The 16,277-nt window shown below is 43.2% G+C and overlaps 1 protein-coding gene across 9 annotated transcripts in view; it reads left to right on the top strand.

The window, feature by feature from the left end:
* FKBP5 (FKBP prolyl isomerase 5) overlaps positions 1–16,277 on the top strand; it is a 120,369-nt gene that overhangs the window by 93,712 nt on the left and 10,380 nt on the right. For all 9 annotated transcript variants that reach the window (XR_006775303.2, XM_045772048.2, XM_045772056.2 and 6 more), the window contains 4 exons: positions 3,421–3,511; positions 5,907–5,990; positions 13,744–13,929; positions 15,788–16,027. Coding sequence is in view for 8 of the 9 variants with exons in the window: in XM_045772048.2 (XP_045628004.1) it covers positions 3,421–3,511; positions 5,907–5,990; positions 13,744–13,929; positions 15,788–16,027 (601 nt within the window). In the remaining variant the exon portion in view is untranslated. The remainder of the gene's footprint in view (positions 1–3,420; positions 3,512–5,906; positions 5,991–13,743; positions 13,930–15,787; positions 16,028–16,277) is intronic.

Below are 16,277 nucleotides of genomic sequence, written 5' to 3'. Positions count from 1 at the left end.
CAAAGAACTTTGCAGAGTACCTGACACATATAAACTCTCTGTATATTAGCTGTTATTGCTACTGTGGTGACTATTTTTCTATTCCATTTTACCCTTAGACCACAAGAAAAAGGAAATCCAGTTTTAACATCGGGTAGATTTTTCAAATCTTTTCAGTTATAAAAGTAATAGTTTTCAAAAATTTCTAGGTATAAAAGTTTTTTCGGGGGCGCCTGGGTAGCGCAGTCGTTAATCATCTGCCTTCGGCTCAGGGCGTGATCCTGGCGTTCTGGGATCGAGCCCCACATCAGACTCCTCCGCTAGGAGCCTGCTTCTTCCTCTCCCACTCCCCCTGCTTGTGTTCCCTCTCTCGCTGGCTGTCTCTCTGTCACATAAATAAATAAAATCTAAAAAAAAAAAAGTTTTTTCATACGTTTCATGGAAATAATTCAGCACAGTTAGAAAAAGATACTGGTTAGTGTGTCGAGGAGCTCTGTGAAGTGTGTACTCTGCATGTGAGGCTGTCCGCGCAGGCCGACCATCCCCTCACCAGGCGCGTGTGAGTGCTCGCAGTGGGCTTGCTTGTCTTGCTCACATCCCCACACACCACAGAAAAGTGCAGATGAGCGTCGCCGTAGGTTTGGCTGCCGCAAATTCACGCTCTGAAGTTCCCTCGCGTCATCTGCATTTCATTCTCTAGAAGATCTTCAGAGCGCACCTCTGCGACTCTGATAGACTCCTTGGTAGGATGTTTTCATAATAAATTCATAAAACACTTACACAGAACCAATTTTCTTTCTTCTCAACAGAACAGTATCTTTTATATTGTGTTTAATACTGTTTAATACTTTCATATTGTGCTCATTTTAGGTAAGATATGGCTAGTTATAATTTTTTTCCTCCCTTTCCTTATGTTTCTATCCTGCACCAGCCCCAGACAAAAACACAGGCTGCCAAGAGCCAGAATGTTTAATTATGAGGCAGTGCAGGTTAAAAAATAAACAGTTTTCTGGGGACCCAGAGAGTCTGAATTTAAATCCTGGCTCTGCTGCTGCCTCTTTGTGTGACTCTCCGGAAGCAGTTCTCTCTGAGCCTCAGTTTCTTCATCTGTAAAAATGAAGCAGTTGGTAAGCATTTGTGGTACAATACTTCTTGTATGCACATAAAGCCTTAATGGTCATTAATAGTCACATTTTATATCTCTGCTGTCTGCAGGCAACTGTTAATTCAAGAATATTAATACCAGATTTCTTCTGTTCTTTCAGTCAGATGAATTTGGTTGCCCTGGGTCCTTCCTTGCCCAGGCCGATCTAGCACAAGTCTGACAACTTTCTGTATAACTTGGAAGTCAGGCTAGATGCTCGCAAAGCAGCTTGGTGTGGGCTTACGCCTCCCCAGGATGGTGTGCTCCACAGAAATCTTCACAGAGTCTCTTCACACACACCCCCCACGTCCCCCACCCCTAGCCTTGGGACTTTGATTCACAAGTTCCTCTAAGGCGGCTTGTCTTATCCTCAGCAGTGTTGACATTTGGGGCCAGATATTTCTTGATTGTGGGGGCTGTTCTATGCGTTGTAGGGTGTCCTACCCACTAAATGCTGGTAGCACCCCAGTAGTTGAGGCAAGCCCCAAATCTCTAGACATTACCAAATGTCCCTGTTGGGGGCTGGATTAAAATCACCCCTGTCGAGAGTCACTGGCCTAAGGCAAGTGTCAGGCCGTCTATTGGGTTTGTACCTGTTTAGCACAAGGCTCCAAATACCACATGCTGTCAGTAAACATCAGCAAGGACTCACCTGCCTATCTAGTTCCCAACAGTTAAGGAATGTTCCGTTATTTACCAGACGGTAGAAACCCAATAGGAGATATATAGGTCTAAGAGCTCAAAGTAGAAAACTAGTCATGACTGCCTAAAATCGGCCACTGGTAATTATGTCCTCTTTGATTTCTTTGCTGAAGATACCCTTTGCCCTGCTATTAAAACTGCCACACCCCATTCCTACCAACTGTCTTTGTATTTCTGTGCCTCTCTCTGGCTCGAGCTTTCCTTTTCTTGTGTAGTAGAGGAGGTAAGCATTTTCTTCCTGAAAAACTCAGGGAAGGGGTAAAGAAAGTGATGTAAGCAGCAGGATAGGAGTGTTGCCTCTTCTAGTCGTTTTGCCCCGGAGAAAATGGGAGGTATTAGCATCTACCTGGTTTTGGCATCCTTCAACCCATAGCCTGAAACTTTGGGTTTACTAAGTTATCTTGCAGTACCATTCCATATATTCAAGAGTAGTTTGGCCTTGAAACAGATGGGAACAGAATATAGTCCAGTGAACACTTTCATAAGATGCTGGGCATTGTACCGGACGCTGGGAAACCATTGGACCAGACCGACAAACCACCACCAGAACTTCCATTCTAGGAGAAATGTGCTTCTTGAATGCTCTGGTTTGTTTAAAGACCTGCAGTGATCTGAAAGAAAATAAAAACAGAAAAACAATTTATATACCCTCAGTCGTTTTCTTCAGGAAGTTTTGGCTAACAGGTCTACACCTGTTTACAGTGTGGTAGCCACAGAGCTCAAAGCATTTCTCTCCATGAGGTGTTAGAGCTTGCTAGGGCTGTTCTGTTTGACTGTGTATTCTATCATTTGTGTGTTCCGTGTGCTTCTTAAATGTCTTGCTTTCAAATGCCAGGAGGATGAATTTCCTTCCTGCTGTGTGAGCCTTCCCCCCCCCCCCCAATTTATCTGACTGGAAGTGGTACTACTGGAAGGAGACCACACTTTAAAGTTAAAAGCGTATTAAAACATAGCCGCCAATAAACAGCACTAGCAATCACAGTGCCTGTTGTCTCTGTCCTGCGGATAAAGCTTCAGCGAAAAGTCCTGATAACCAAACAATGGCTATTTTATAAAAAGAACTAGATACTACATCAAGCAGAGAAAAAGACAGTGACATTTAAAATCACATCAAGCAGCGGCGCCTTGGTGGCACAGCGGTTAAGCGTCTGCCTTCGGCTCAGGGCGTGGTCCCAGCGTTATGGGATCGAGCCCCACATCAGGCTCCTCCGCTGGGAGCCTGCTTCTTCCTCTCCCACTCCCCCTCCTTGTGTTCCCTCTCTCGCTGTCTCTATCTCTGTCGAATAAATAAATAAAATCTTTAAAAAATAAAAAAAATCACATCAAGCAAACTTTCTCAAGGAGTACAGGTGTTAATGTTACATGTGATGGTGAAGGAGAAAAGAAAACTAAAATCTCGCCGGGTTTCTTCAGACGCCGCAGCAGTGCTACGTGGCACTGTATCTTCTGATCCACAGCCGGTGTGTCTTCAGGGTCCCGATGTGTGGAGTGTGCAGATGGGAGCTCTGTGCTGACGTGCTGCCTCAGATATCAAAGGAAGTGCCTGGAAATAAATCCGTTCTTTTAAAGGTTTGTTTTCTTACTCTCCATTTCAGATACGGTTTTGGAGAGGCGGGGAAGCCTAAATTTGGCATTGATCCTAATGCTGAGCTTATATATGAAGTGACACTTAAGAGCTTCGAAAAGGTGAGAAAATACCAGCTTCTCTGAAATCATGGCAGATTTCTTCTCTGTCCACTCCCTATAAATGACATCTTATATTATTATCAGGTGGTGTGGATAGATGGCATTTATTCGTATGTTGTGCTTTTCATGACGAGGTGGTCTCTCGTCTTTGACGCTGCTCCCAGAGTAGGGGGGACTGATACCGCACAGCTGATATACAGCTAAGGAGCTCAGTGTTCCTATTTTGTTCCTACATGTCAGCCTTTTTTTTTTTTTTTTTTTTTTTTTACTTTTTTGGGTAGACTCCAAGACTTGTTCCCTTATTTGTTCCTAGACTTGTTCTTTCTGTACTTTTTTTCCTGGGTTAAAGACAAAAAGGTTCACGTTCGCCAAGCAGCTCCTTAGGGGAGTGGGGCGCAGTTTTCCGATGCCGAATGGATCGTTACCCTTCTCGCAGTCATGGAAAGGAAGTTATTATCCAAAATGCAAGGCTTTGTGGGCCACCAGGCTCCGTGACAAGAGACCCAAGAGACAAACCTGCTGACCCTCTGACCTTTTCTTTTCCTACCCATCCAAGCCTAAAAAAGAGAGAGTTTGTCAGTTGCCTTGGATTCCAGAAGCAGCATCCCTCCTGGAGCATGTTTCTGTCTCAGGCCTACCTCTGGAGGCTCCCAGCAGCAGCTTCACCAGACACACACAGAGCGGATGTCTGTGCTAGGCATGTCATCGCCTGCAGCAAAGGCCCCTCTGCATCATCAAGGCCCCACTCTCCCCAGAGAGCTTCAAGAACTGCATTCTGTATGCCCTTTCTTATTCCCGCATCACTGCCTCCCTGTGCTGTACATTAGGCTGTGAACTGGAAATGTGACTGTTTATATTTTGTTAGACTTAGTAAGGAAATCATTGTCCTGTGGGGCTGTAACTTTGGGCCAAGAAAGTCAGGGGAAGACTGCTTTGGGATTCTCCCCCCAACAGTGACGTTCCTGATCATACCCCTCGCATCCCATGTTCCCCCAGACAAACATATGCTCTTGTCATGACCATCATGCATTGTCCCGTGACCTCTCCCGAAAGCCTGCCAGCTCAGCTCTGATCCTCCAAAGCCGCCTTCATAGCACAGTGGTTTTTATTATTAGAGAGAGAGAGAAAATAATCTTTAGCATGTGGTTATTTAGACCTTTGGCTTTCCTGTTTCTCTTTGAACCAAGTAAACCCACAGCCCACTCCCCTCCACAGCGCAGCGGACATTGCTTATGGAGGCTTGTGTGCGGTAACGAGCCTGTGTGCGCTCCTTGCTCCGAGAGCGTGTTCCAGGAAGCACCGCTCTGTATATTTGAAACCATGTGAAAGTGCGATGTTGTTGGAAGCAATATGATTGAATCCTCTGCCTTGTAGTATTAAGAATATATTTGTACTCCATAAAGACTGAACTCCGTATAAAAAATGCAGAGGGCCCCTGTTACTAGATTTTTAAATAATAGAGCTAAATTGTTAGAAGCCACATAGGGTTGCCAGAAAGACTGGTAACTCTCATTATTCACTTGGTGGGGCGGGTGGCAGCAGGAATACATCACTAATTGTTTTTTGAATAGAGAAAATTTTACAGTTAACCACTGAAGTTTCGTAATTCCTGTGGAGTAAGTAACACTGACACAGCCACTGTCATTTTCCCTAAAGGATCCCAGATTATTCTGTTGACTCTTGATGCTCCCTTTAAATCCAGCTATTCATACTGAAAGTGCAGTCGTGTCTGGATTCCGGTCTCTAATGGTGGAGAGTAAGAACACACACGATACAGAATAGCAAATGGTCGTGAGATCCTTTGAAATATTTCGGCATCAGCTCTACCCTCCCAATTATGTTTTACTTGAAATCCCCCAGATCTCCACTGGCAAGTTGACACAGTTTGGAAGCCTTAGTTGTTTCAGTGGAGAGACAACAACGTGACCTGGCATTTAAAAAATTATGTGTGAATAGATAGCTGTGACTTGACTACAGTAGCGCTCCCATTTTAGAGTTTGAAACACTGAGGCTTGAGAGAAACAACTTGCTGAAACTGTAATGGCAGTTTACTGGTGAAGTTTGCGGGAGGGTGATGAGGGACACCGGGTTTTGTTGTATGTCCTCCCCTCATAACTCCAAAGTTGCGCTCTTTGACAGCACGCAGCAGCTTGGGTCCCTTACTGTGTTTTTTGCCTCTCTTCCTTCTTGGGTAGCACGGGTCAAACTGCAGCGTGGTCATCGTGGAAGGTGAGTTCTAGCCTCGCAGTGAATGGGCATAGCACACAGTTTCAAAAGCCCGTGTGTTTTGAAGCGTGGGTATCCTAGTAGCAGCGGCCGTGTGTTCTTAACAGGCATCAGCGGATGCGTTTTCCCTCTGTGTTCATCTAACCGTTGTTACAAATTTACACAACAGGCCAAAGAATCCTGGGAGATGGACACCAAAGAAAAATTGGAGCAGGCTGCCATTGTCAAAGAGAAGGGAACGGTGTACTTCAAGGTGTGTGAGTCCTTGTACAGTCTCTTCCATTTCAAAGAATTTGTTCAAGTTGTCAGTGACTTGTGCTCATATTCCCTACTCTGAATTATATCAGCACCCTTTTGGGGAAGAGTAAGTCTGAATTTTTACAAGTCTGCCATTTCCAGTGTTCGAAATGGTGAGAAAGAATGGATTAATGTGACAAAAAGAAGACAGATGCCTCTTTTACACACTCTAGTTTGTAACCCTCCCTAAAGGCAGGCCAGGTCTGGCTACTCCCCCCCCCCCCCAACCACTGTATCACCCAAGACCTAAGGCATCTTGCTTGGTGCGTAGTTGGCACTCAGCAGGTGTTTGTGGAATGAAACAAAGACTCAGGATAATTGTTAGCAAGTGAGAATTTGTGGAGGTAAGTTTTTGTCATTTTTCTTCCCGCTGTCTCGGTCATGCACATGACAAAAGGAAAGAGAACATGCACAGATTCCAGAAGAAACCAACAGGAGGAGAATATTCATTTCCTCTAGTGGCCAAAATGATCCCAGCCACACTTGGTTTTGTGACGACTCTTGAGAAACTCCTGAATGATATTCATTATCAATTGCTTCTCGGAAGCCCTTTTTTGGTATATCTAGGACTGTATCACTTCCTCACTTAGATCTTAAACCCCCAGATACAAGAGAAGAAGGAACAGCACTTTATTCAGTTCTAATCAGAATGCTCTGCCCATTGCGTCCCCGTCCGCAACCAAGTACCTTCTCCGTGTCCAGCAGGAAGGGCTTAGAGATGAAGAGAGCCAAAGAATGGAGTTTTGTCAAGGTTTCTTTTCTTTTTTTCTTCTTGCCACTGCCGTTCATGAACAAAATTGGATGATGTTTTCAGCGGTCTAAAGCAGTGATGCATAAATGTCCTTCAGCAAGTCTTTATGGAATGTCTGCTGAGACTTGCTGTTGCACTGACAACCTTGTCTGGAGGGAGGGGGGGCAGTGTTAGCCCCCATGAGACAGCTAGCGAATTATGTAAGACTATATAATCAAGACAGAATTCACACAGCCAGGGGGCAACATGTGTGGTTGTTGTTTTTCAGACTGTGAGAACAGACCCATTATTGGGTCATGATACCAATTTAGTGGAAGTGTATTGCATTATGTAGTTAAGATAAATTTTGTTTCATAAAATTTGTTCAGTTGTGTGTAAGTGGGTACTGAATCATAATTGAAAACATTTTTTTGCTATGGGTTATAGCTAAACACATTTGAAATCTGTTGGTATAGATAATATATAATCATTTATATTTATTTATAGCTAATGTGTATGGATCACCAGAAAGCTTTGGGGAATGGTGGAATGAGCTCCAAATTGGGAAAACCGGGCTTTATGGCTCCAAATGGTTTAAAACTATTAAACGTCCAAAGAGGTTACTTTTGTGTGTGAAGGGTGATGGAGTTAGGGGCGCCTGGGTGTCTCAGTCGATTGGGTGTCCAACTTTTCATTTCAGCTCAGGTCGATCTCAGGGTCATGGGCTCGAGCTCCTCATTGGGCTCCACATTCACCAGGGAGTCTGCTTTTATCCCTCTCCTTCCACTCGTCTCCCTGCTTGCTTTCTCTCTCTCTCTCTCAAATAAATAAAATCTTAAAAAAGTGATGATGGGATGCCTGGGTGGCTCATTCAGTGAAGAGGCCGCCTTCAGCTCAGGTCATGATCCCAGGGTCCTGAGATGGAGCCCCACATCGGGCTCCTTGCTCAGTGGGGAGCCTACTTCTCCCTCTGACTGCCACTCCCCCTACTTGTGCTCTCTGACAAATAAATCCTCAAAAAAAAGTGATGGAGTTAGATTAGATGATCCCCAAGTTTCTTTCCAGCCCTAAAGTTCTGTGAGTTTCAAAACTCTTGAAAGCAAGTTTGGATTTTTTTAATTCTAATTGAAATATATTGGATACTTCGGAGCTATTCAAGTAAGATTCCACATGCGTTATTTGTAGACTCAAAATACACAAGATGCTAGAATAAAATATTTTTTGTAAAATCCCTTAGGACCATAGGTCCTAAATGGTGTTTCCTATATACCTGGAGTCTATAAAAGTCCTTACTGTGTTTTTTTTATTTCCCAAACTTCTAAAGTATTAATAGTTTGGGGGTGGAGGGAGTTGGGGTTTTTGGCATTTGACTAGAATTATATCGACTCTGTGTGGTAAAATAGCTCAGCTATTCAGAAGCTCTAATTGGTTGCTGATGACTCAGAACTTTAGGGCACATTATTGGTAATGACGTAATGTGGCAAAGCCACGTGTCGTATAGCTGTGTCCTGAACACATATGGAGAGATGGCCAGAATTAGTGATCAGTAGCAGAAAGCCGTGCTGCCAGTTACTTAACTTTGTCACTTTTAAGCATCACAATTGTAATAGTGATTTGTGTATTTCATAATATTATGAACCTCTTAAAATTACTGATCTTTGGATAAAATCTGGACCAGCAGTCACACATATGGAACATATTATTTTTTTTTTTTTTTAGAAACCTCCATAGTGGAACATATTATTTTTAACATGCAATTTGATAGACAAAATCTGTCAAAACATTAGTCTGTTGGGGGGAAATTAATGGAAGGTTCAAAACCACTGACCTAAGACTTTTCTCCCAGAATGTCTCTGAACATTTTGTACTACTGGAGACTTCCCTGGAGGCACCTTCATAATTATAGGTAAAAGATCCCAGCAATGATCCTAGTTTTAGATGTAAGACTTCAAAATGGTCGGTAGATAGTTTCCTGTACACATTCCCTTTTAAAATTTCAGGGCACGTTTCAGTCTGCCACTCTGCCCTCCCGGGCCTCGTCTTTCCAGAGTGTTTGACTTGGCACGTTGAGGACATACACGGAGTCCAGATGTGTGGGTGAGAGCAGAGATGGGGTGAAGTAAAAATCTACACTTCATGCCATCTGGTACATTACAGCTCCATTTTCATCGACCTGCGGGTTTGGTTTACACACAAGTGGGTAAATTTCTCCCCTTAGTAAAGGGTTGAATCGCACTCAGTTTTAAAATGGGAATCATTTTGCTGTTTAGATTATAAACTCCTCATATCAACCTCTGAACACTAAAGAGAAGAAAGGCAAAAGACTCCCTTCACTTGGCTCTGAAAATAATTAACAGAGGACAACATGCCATTATGCCAGGCATTGTGCAAGCCAATTAAACAGACCTGATTTTTGCCCTCAGAGCTGATAGTATTCTGCAGGACAGGAGCATTAACTATCTTACTTGGTTAGTGTTTCTCTTTTCTGACTTGGAGACGGAGTGGTAAGAAGTCTGAGGACGCTGCAGTGATACGGGGTTCTCGCGCCCCCTGGTGCTCCTTGGGAAAAAAACATTTCTCGAGCAAGCTAGTTAAGAACCATCGTTCCACCGCCAAACCCTTTTCAGACAAACCAGGCTTTGCTATGTTTTGACTTTGCTGAACCAAGAAACCAATGCTGTAATTTAGAAACAAGTCATCCATAACTCTAGGATTTTAGGTTTAAAAAAAAAAAAACTCTAAGGAAGTGTCCCGCTGCCCTCTTTCTCCTCCCCTCATTCATTTCGTACAGGATTTCTCAACCTTGGCACTGTTGACATTTGGGGCTGTATATTCTGTTTTGGTGAGGCTGTCCTGTGCGTTATAGGATATGTAGTGGCAGCCCAGGCTCCTGGCCACTAGATGCCAGTAGCACGCACACTCCTTGCAGTTGTGACAACAAAAAGTCTTGAAACATTGCCAGATGTCCCCCCACCCCGGGAGCAGAATCACCCCCAGCTGAAAACTCTTGTTCTAGTACATTAGATGCAGAAATGCCACAAAACAAGATTTTTGTTCGTTGGAAGTTGAGCTCTAAATAAAATTATGATACAGATGAAAGAGCTTTCAAGAAGTTTAAAAGGCTGTATAAATATAAAGGAACTATGAGTTTTTTTGGTTTTGATTTTTTGGTTTGTTTTGTTTGCTTATTTTTTGAAACCATAGCCCTTTAACATTCTGATTATTTAGAACCTACCATTATTTTTGTATTATTATTCATTTGAGAGAACAGGAGAGAGCACAAGCAAGGGAATGGGCAAAGGGAGAAGCAGGCTCCTGGCTGAGCAGGGAGCCCGACATGGGGCTCGATCCCAGGACCCCAGGATCACGACCAAAGGCAGATGCTTAACCAAGTGAGCCACCCAGGTGCCCCAGAACCTACCATTATGATAAGATCTGGGTCATTGTCCTCCCTGGCTTTTTTCTTTCCCTATAACAATACATTAGGAGATAGACAGAAAAGGTAACAGGTACATCTGAGAAGAAAGAGGAAGAAGCAGCTCGGCAGAACACAGAAAATACCTGTCCTTCTACCCGATCTAAATAAAATGATACCTTTCGTTTCTACCCACGTCTCCATTTTTGCTCCCGATGATAGAGGAAGTTTTGATCCCATAGTTACATCTTTGACCTTGATATTTCTTCAGCAAACCTTCGCTAAGGGCTGCTTTGTGCCAAGTATCTTTGGATATTCCAAAGGGGTAAGACATGATTCCTATCCTCAAATTGCTCACCATCCAGCAAGAGAAAAGACAGGGAAATAAAGAAATGACAAACCCTGAAACTTGTGAGGACTTTCTTTTTTGTAGTGCCCCAAAAAGGAGTAGTGGGCCTCAGGCTCTGACAAAGTATAAATTTGTCTTCATTACCTTGGGCTGCCATAATAACATCTCCTAGACTGGGTGATGTAAACAATAGGAGTTTATTTCTCACAGTCCTGGAGACTGGAAGTCTAAGATCAAGGTGCCAGCAGGGTGGGTATCTTGTGAGAGTGCTCTCCTTGGGTTCCAGGTGGCTGCCTTCTTGCTGTGGCCTCAAATGAACTGTCCTAGGTGCCTGCGGCAGGGGAGAGAGAGAAGAAGGAAGTTCTCCGGTGTCTCTTACAAGGGGATTAAGTCCATCATGAGGGCCCCACCCTCAGGACCCCATCTAAACCTGATTATTTCCCAAAGGCCCCATCTCCAAATACCATCACATTGGAGACAGGCCTTCACCATATGAGTTGGGGGCAGAGGGGACACAGTTCAGTCCACAGCATGCACAATATAACTTCCGTAAAAATTTCATCATTTGTTATAAAAGGGCCTGGATTTCATATTCTTATAAATAACCATATCACAAATTTCTGAGGCAGAGAGGATAATAGACTTTGATTTCAGTACGCTTTCCTTCAAAACACTTCAGAATTTTTTTGTACTGCCCTTCTGTCATAGAACGTGTCATAGAACCTGTGAGTTCTGTAAGTCTTCTGCTCCCTGAACGAGTCACTTGTGAAGTGGGATGTTCAGTGGGGGATGTAGCTTTCCTTTCATTCCGACTTAGGCCTTCCACCTGGAACCCTCTGCCCCATGCTCATTACCAAAAACCAGCATCAGGGCTTCTTTCTACAAGTGGGGCTCCTTTCTTGCGCCAGCCCCTTGAGGTCTTTTGTAACAGGAACATTCTCGTAGATCTGCTCTGGGTTTCTCTCTTCTTAGTCATTGGGTGACCTTTGGAGTGCACGTGGGGAGACACCTCTGCATTGAGGTGTATACACTGCTTTGACTGTGGTAAGTCCTAGTGACATGATCTTAAGACTGATCATGGTCAGACACTGGATCTGATACCTTCAGGGATCTGGCTACAGTTCTGCCATCTGGAGGATATGTCCTCTGTTTGCAATCCTATAGTCTAATCCTTCAGAGGAGATTCCTCACCTGTACTTCCGTTTTATATGTGTATTTACCAGCTGTCACTTCTTTCATCTTGAAATGGCAGTAAACACCTTGTCTCGGCCCCATAATTTCTTGTATAGAGCATCTGTACAAGTAATTCACATGAATTAACTACACAGTTGTTATTCGTAATTGTTAAGATTCTAATCAGGTAAGAGCAAAAATACAAGAGAAAGATTTTTCTCATGCAGTTAGCTGACATCTATGGGATTTATTACGTTTTATAGTAATTTCTGTTGTATGCTATTCAACTATGTATATTTCTATTGTCTGTAGCTCAGAGGTCAGCAAACCACACCCTGTTTTAGTGAGTAAGATTCTACCAGGACACAGCCACAGACATTTACAAGCAACCCTTGAACAACGTGGGTTTGAACGTCACCGGTCCAATTATATACAGACTTTTTTCAATAAATGCTGTACAGTATCATAAATGTATTTTCTCTTATGGTTTCTGAATAACATTTTCTTGTTTGAAGCTTACTTTATTGTAAGAATACCGTACATAAAACAAATAACAGGTAAGATGTTTTTATCAGTTGTCTGTTGTCAGTAAGACTTCCAGTCAATGGTAGACTATTAGTAGTTAAGTTTTGGGGGGTCGGAAGTTATACACACACTCATCATAAGGAAAGTGCAAATCAAAACCATAATCAGATATCACCTCACACCTGTCAGAATGGCTAAAATCAACAACACAAGAAACAACAAGTGTTGGCTAGGAGGTAGAGAAGGGGGACCCTCTTGCGCTGTTGGTGGGAACGCAAACTGATGCAGCCGCTCTGGAAAACAGGGTGGAGGTTCCTCAGAAAGTTAAAAGTAGAACTGCCCTAGGATCCAGTAATCACGCTAGTGGGTATTTACTCAAAAAAAATACAAAAACCCTAATTCAAAGGGATACATGCAGCCCTGTGTTTATAGCAGCATTATTTACAATAGCCGGGATATGGAAGCAACCCAAGTGTCCATCAATACATGATGGATAAAGAAGATTTGGTGTAAATTTACAGAATATTATTTAGCCATAAAAAGAATGAAATCTTGTCATTTGCAATGACATGGATGGAGCTAGAGAGTATTATGCTAAGTGAAATAAGTCAGAGAAAGACAAATACCATATGATCTCACTCGTGTGGAATTTAAGAAACAAAACAAATGGGGGAGACAAACTAAGAAACAGACTTATCTATAGAGGACAAACTGACAGTTACTAGAGGTTGGTGAGGGGATGGATGAAACAGGTGCTGGGGGTGAAAGAGTGTACTTGTCATGATGAGAAAAATGAATAATAAGTAATTAAATCATTTAAAAATAAGTAATACGCAGATTTTCAACTACACGGGAGTCACAGCCCCAACCCGTGTTGTTCGGGGATAGAGCGTATTTATATATTGTCTGTAGCTGCTTTTGCCCTACTGTTGACTGAGTTGCAACAGAGATTGTTTGGCCTGCAAAGCCTGAAATATTTATTATCTGCCCCTTCACAGAAGAAGTTTGGCAGCTCCTGGTTTAGATCACTAAGGTTTGCTGTGCTTGTGACCGGCACTTGGCAGCACGTAGTCTCCTGTGCAGTGCTGATTGTCAGGAGGAAAGGGAAATTAACTTCCCCTTGAAGTAAACTAGTGATAGAGTCTAAAACTACTCACCAGCCTTTTGCAAGTCTGATAGATACTAGCAGCAAAGCATGTAACCCAAAGCCTTGATGCCCTCCTGCTAGAACCGTCCGCTCTGAAAAGGACGAGATGGTACATGCTGGAGCAGCGTGGCATAGCGCGCTGTCCTGAACCAGCTCGGAGCCCACTGGCACTGCAGAGAGAACGGAAGAGGGATGGCCCGGATGGCCGTCTCCTAAGAGCAAAAAGAAATGATCAAATACCATGGTTAGTATGAGGGGATTGTTTCATTTGGAGGATTTGGTTGTCTCAGGGAGACCTGAGCTTACGTTTCTTTTGTACCCTCCTCCGGAGCCCGTACAACAAGTAATTACTAGCTTTTTTTTCTCCCAGGGAGGCAAGTACCTGCAGGCCGTGATTCAGTATGGGAAGATCGTATCGTGGCTGGAGATGGAATATGGCTTATCAGAAAAGGAGTCTAAAGCTTCGGAGTCGTTCCTGCTTGCCGCCTTCCTGAACCTGGCCATGTGCTACCTGAAGCTGAGAGAATACACCAAAGCTGTGGAATGCTGTGATAAGGTAAAGGTGTGTGCGTGTGGACTGGACTGTAGATGTTCCACATCTTTTTCTCCTTCTTCATACTTGGTCGTCTTTTATTTCTTCTTAGCCCAGGGGTGGAGGGCTTGTCATTTTGCTTCGTTATATTCATTTGTTTACTTGGGATTATTTGTTTCTCGGGAAATTCAGAAAGATTGCGATTACAGTCAGACTTTTTTTTTTTTAGGATTTATTTCTTTTAGAGGGAGAGAGTGTGCACAGGCACGCAAGAGAGTGGGGGAGGGCAGGGGCAGAGAGAGAATCTCCAGCCGACTCCCCACTGAGCAGGGAGCCTGCCGGGGCTGGATCCCACAACCCTGAGATCATGACCTGAGCCAAAATCAACAATCAGATGCTTAACTCACTGAGCCACCCAGGCGCCCCACAGTGAGGCTTTTCTGATGCGTAGACTATAATAATATCTTATGAATACGTTTTGTTAAAATTGGGGCACCTGGGTGGCTCAGTGAGTTAAACATCTAACTTAATCTCAGCTCAGGTCTTGATCTCAACGTTGTGAGTTCAAGCCCCGAGTTGGGCTCTACACTGGGCATGAAGCTTACTTTAAAAAAAAAAAAAAAATTAAAATTCTTACCATCCATGACCTTCCGTAAATCTATGGTATTTGGTATTGAATTAGACATAATAACTTCTCAGGTTCAATGTAATAAGAACAGACTTAACTTAAGCCTTTCAGGACTTAAGTATGATAGACTTGCAACTGCTTACATCTTCTGTAAGGCCACTTCTGTATACTTCTGGGATTGTTTCTACAGGTGAAATTTCTAGGTATGGAAATACAGAGTCAAAAAATAGGATTATTGAATGTTACCCATGTTTTTTTCTCATTGGCAACAAAAAATTCTTTTCATTTTTATTTCTTGGTTACTAATGAAATCATACATCTTTTCATTATTAGCCATTGGCATTTCCTCTGTGAATTGCCTGTTCACATCCTTCAACGAGATCATTTGTGTGATTTATACTGATGGAGGCGGTCTGTACGTTGTTACCGTTAACCCTTTGTCTGGCAGTAGGAACCTTGTTCTCACTTGTAAGGAAAGTTTTAATATTTACTCCGTTGAATCTGTCTTTTACTTTCTAATTAGAAAGGTCTTCCGCACCCTAAGACGATAAAAATAATTCTGTTCAGTACTTGCAAAACCTACTCTAACTAGGTATGCTTTAAAAAACTAATTAAAAATAACCCTATTTTGATGGGGGAGGTTGCATGTAAGTATACTTGGCCTAGAATCTTTTGTGTTTTGATATGAGGTAAAAATGTAATTCTTATCTTCCATGTTCATAGCCGGTCTCGGCCCCATTTATTACAAAGTTAACCCTTTCTCTGCTGATTTACCTTCACACCTTTGTCTCTGTTAAGTCTTTTTATATACGACAGGAATCTGTTTCTGAATGCTTTGTTCTGTTCCACTGAACTGTTTGCCCACAGACTAGCAATCGAACTTTTAATTTCAGTGGTTTCATAGTGTGGTGTTTTTTTTCTGTGGGAGGTCAAGTCCCCTCATTATTTTTTTTTCCCCAAAATTTTCTCAGCCATTCTGGGCATTTGCTTCTTCCACTGAATTTTAAAATGAACTTCTCAAGAGGCCCCTCCCAAGTCCCCTTGGGATCTTTATAGAAATTGGATCAAATACAGAAGTCCATTTGCGTATAGTTAGTTGTATTTTGATAAATTACCTTGAGCCTCCTCTCTTCAGTACACTTTTTCCAGTCCCCTTGGCCAGAAAGCTTTGGTAAGTGATTTAAATACCGAATTTCTTTGAAACGTCCACAAGTTATATTCATGCTTTCTAAAATGTAGACCATCCGTCCCTAGGCCCTTGGACTAGACAGTGCCAACGAGAAGGGCTTGTACAGGAGGGGGGAAGCCCAGCTGCTCATGAACGAGTTTGAGTCGGCCAAGGGCGACTTTGAGAAAGTGCTGGAAGTTAATCCCCAGAATAAGGCAGCACGACTGCAGATCTCCATGTGCCAGAAAAAGGCTAAGGAGCACAACGAGCGGGACCGAAGGATATACGCCAACATGTTCAAGAAGTTCGCCGAGCAGGACGCAAAGGTATGGACAGAACCACCTGGCCTTCGGCTACGTCACAAACTGACCTTGGCCCTTTGAGTTTTGCTTCAAGGAGGTTAAGCATAGGCAACAAAGGCAGGTAGACCACCCAAGAGGCCCAAGAATGGGCAGAATGACTTCTGATGCCATCCGAGGCTGGTTTGGATCCAGAAGTAGAATAGGCTCTTCTGCGCACCAGACGTACAGAGTTGTGAGGCACTGCACGTCCATGGAAGAGAGGAGAAAAATAAGT

This window comes from Ursus americanus, chromosome 32 (genome assembly GCF_024610735.1).
Source record: "Ursus americanus isolate L20-20 chromosome 32, mUrsAme1.1.p, whole genome shotgun sequence".
Taxonomy (NCBI): Eukaryota; Metazoa; Chordata; class Mammalia; order Carnivora; family Ursidae; genus Ursus; species Ursus americanus.
Note: the sequence above shows the minus strand (reverse complement) of the source record. Positions and strands in the feature narration are given on the sequence as shown.